This window comes from Piliocolobus tephrosceles, chromosome 17 (genome assembly GCF_002776525.5).
Source record: "Piliocolobus tephrosceles isolate RC106 chromosome 17, ASM277652v3, whole genome shotgun sequence".
NCBI lineage: Eukaryota > Metazoa > Chordata > Mammalia > Primates > Cercopithecidae > Piliocolobus > Piliocolobus tephrosceles.
In genome coordinates this window covers 59,456,716-59,459,458 of record NC_045450.1, presented here as the reverse complement: position 1 = coordinate 59,459,458, position 2,743 = coordinate 59,456,716, and the positions used below count along the sequence as shown (strand labels likewise).

Below are 2,743 nucleotides of genomic sequence, written 5' to 3'. Positions count from 1 at the left end.
GAAGGAAGGAAGGAAGGAAGGAAGGAAGGAAGGAAGGAAGGAAGGAAAAGTAGATTTACCATACGGTCCAGCAATCCCACCACTGAGTATCTACCCAAAGGAAAAGAGAGTCATTATATGAAAAAGACACTTGCACACGAATGTTTGTTTATTGCAGCCAATTCACAATTGAAAAGATATGGAACCAACTTAAATAACCATCAACCAATGAGTGGATAAAGAAAATGTAGTTGATACACACCATAGAATACTACTCAGCCATTAAAAGGAACGAAATGATGTCTTTTGCAGCAACTTGCCTGGAGCTGGAGGCCATTACACTCAGGAATGGAAAACCAAACACTGTATGTTCTCACTCATAAGGAGGAACTAAGCTATGAGGACGCAAAGGCATACAGAGTGATATAATGGACCCTAGGGAGAATGGGAGGGGGTGTGAGACAAAAAAAAAAACAAACCAACTACACATTGGGTATCATGTACACTACTCGGGGGACAGGTGGACTAAAATCTCAGGATTCACAACTATACAATTCCTCCATGTAACCAAAAACCACTGGTAACCCAAAAGCTACTGACATTTTTTAAAATGTTAAAAACAAAACAAAACAAACATCTGCACCCGAGGCGAACACCTCATTCGCCTCTCGCTCTCTAGGGCACCTCCTGGAGCCAGAGGGTCTCACGCTGCCAGCTCCTCCCTGGAAGCTGTTGAAGTTACTCCAGCGGCGATCAGGGCACCGAAGATGTCCTCCCAGACAACCACCCGCGATGGGGAGACTCGCTCCGCCTGTGTCCGCTCGCCCTCCTCCCGCGCGGGACACACCTGGCGGGCGCGCCCTTCCCTGCCGGCGGCCACCTGGCGCGCAGCTCCCGGCGCCGGGCCCGCCCCTCGCGGCTCTGCCGGGGCTCCCTGCCGGCCAATGGGAGCGCGACATGCAAATGAGCAGGTGCGGTGGCGGCCCGCCCGGAACGGCCCCGGGGCTCCCGGGATGTCAGAGGCGCTCTGGGCCGCAGCAGAGCAGACGCCGGGCTGCGCGCTGGGAGCTGCGGTCTCCGGCCATGGCCCCCGCTCCGCCCCCCGCCGCCTCCTTCTCGCCCTCCGAGGTCCAGCGGCGCCTGGCGGCCGGCGCATGCTGGGTCCGCCGCGGGGCCCGCCTCTACGACCTCTCCAGCTTCGTGCGGCACCACCCGGGGGGCGAGCAGCTGCTGCGGGCCAGGGCGGGCCAGGACATCAGCGCCGACCTGGACGGGCCGCCGCACAGGCACTCGGCCAACGCGCGCCGCTGGTTGGAGCAGTACTACGTGGGAGAGCTGCGCGGGGAGCAGCAGGTACAGCCGGGCCGGGGTCCCCACCCCAACCCAGGCCTCCCGCAGCCTTCCACTCCCGGGCGAGCCCCGTTCACCTGCCCTCTAGGAGGACCCAAGGTGACAGCCTCTGCCTCCCTTCCCTCCCTTCCCCTCTCTTCTTTCCAGGCAACAGGTCATTGTCGTCTCCCCCAACCCCCTCTTCCTTTCTCCAGGAACTTGCTGTTCCCTTCCACCCTTACCGCCTGGCCCGCCTCCGTGCCAGCTCTCCCATTTCCCCAACACCCCTCCTTCCAGAGTGTTCCTTCTGCAGCCCCTGCCCTCCGACAACCTGGATTCCCGTTTCTGGCCCCAGCCCTCCCACACGCCCCGGCTTTCCTTACTCTTCACTTATCGGCCTCTCCCTCTTTGCAACCACTCTCCGTTTCTGTTTGGATAATGGGCTCACCTGTTCCCACCTCCCCATCCCACCTCACTTCTGCTTCAAAGAGGCACAGATCAGTAGCTCTTCTCACTAGCTTGGGTTTCCTGGTGCCGCCCTAGCCTTGCACCAGGGCTCGCCTGGGTGGGTGGAGAAGCCTGGGCCACGTCTGGGGTGGACTGTGTCCTCCAGCCTCTCAGACCTTCCCTTATATCATTGTCCTACGCACTGGCTTGGGAGTCCAAAAGAGTGAAATGAAAGGCATGAGCCAGTTTTGCCAAGGAAAAGGGACTGGCACTTTGGACCAGACTGTGTGCTGAGCTGCACGCTGCTGTGCAGTACCAGCTCCCGGTGATATTTAAGTCCTTAACTGAACCTGGGGCAGGTTTTGTTATTCCCATTTCAGGATATGGAATCTGAGGCTCAGGGAGGCCCTAATTAATGCGCCTAAGGTCAAATAGCTAAATAGTGGGAAAGTCACATGTATCTGACTCCAAAATCAAGGCTGGCTCCATCCCAAAAATCTTCGGGTGGGGGAGACGGACCTAGTACACAGGATTCCAGGGAGGCTCAGGCCAGAAGCAAAGTGACTCTCTGGGTGTTCCCAGGCCTGGCTCTGGGACTGGTGACTATGGGGCCATCATGCTTAGATATACAGTAGTTTCCCCTTGTCCAAGGGGATACATTTCAAGACCCTCCATAGATCCCAAAAACCACGGGTAGTACCGAATCCTATATATGCTATGCTTTTTCCCATATATACATACCTATGATAAAGTTAAATGTATAAATTAAGAATAGATGGCTGGGCACAGTGGCTCAAGCCTGTAATCCCAGCACTTTGGGAGGCCGAGATGGGCAGATCAGGAGGTCAGGAGATCGAGACCATCCTGGCTAACATGATGAAACCCCGTCTCTACTAAAAAATAAAAAAAAAAAACTAGCCGGGCGCGGTGGCGGGCGCCTGTAGTCCCAGCTACTCGGGAGGCTGAGGCAGGAGAATGGTGTAAACCC

General features: G+C 56.3%; 1 protein-coding gene across 1 annotated transcript in view; it reads left to right on the top strand.

Annotated features, from left to right (window-relative positions):
• The first annotated feature begins 991 nt into the window (after positions 1–991).
• The window catches only part of FA2H (fatty acid 2-hydroxylase), a 67,015-nt gene continuing 65,263 nt past the window's right edge, over positions 992–2,743 (top strand). The window contains exon 1 of the mRNA XM_023202450.1: positions 992–1,332. Coding sequence (XP_023058218.1) covers positions 1,063–1,332 — 270 coding nt within the window. The 5' untranslated portion in view covers positions 992–1,062. The remainder of the gene's footprint in view (positions 1,333–2,743) is intronic.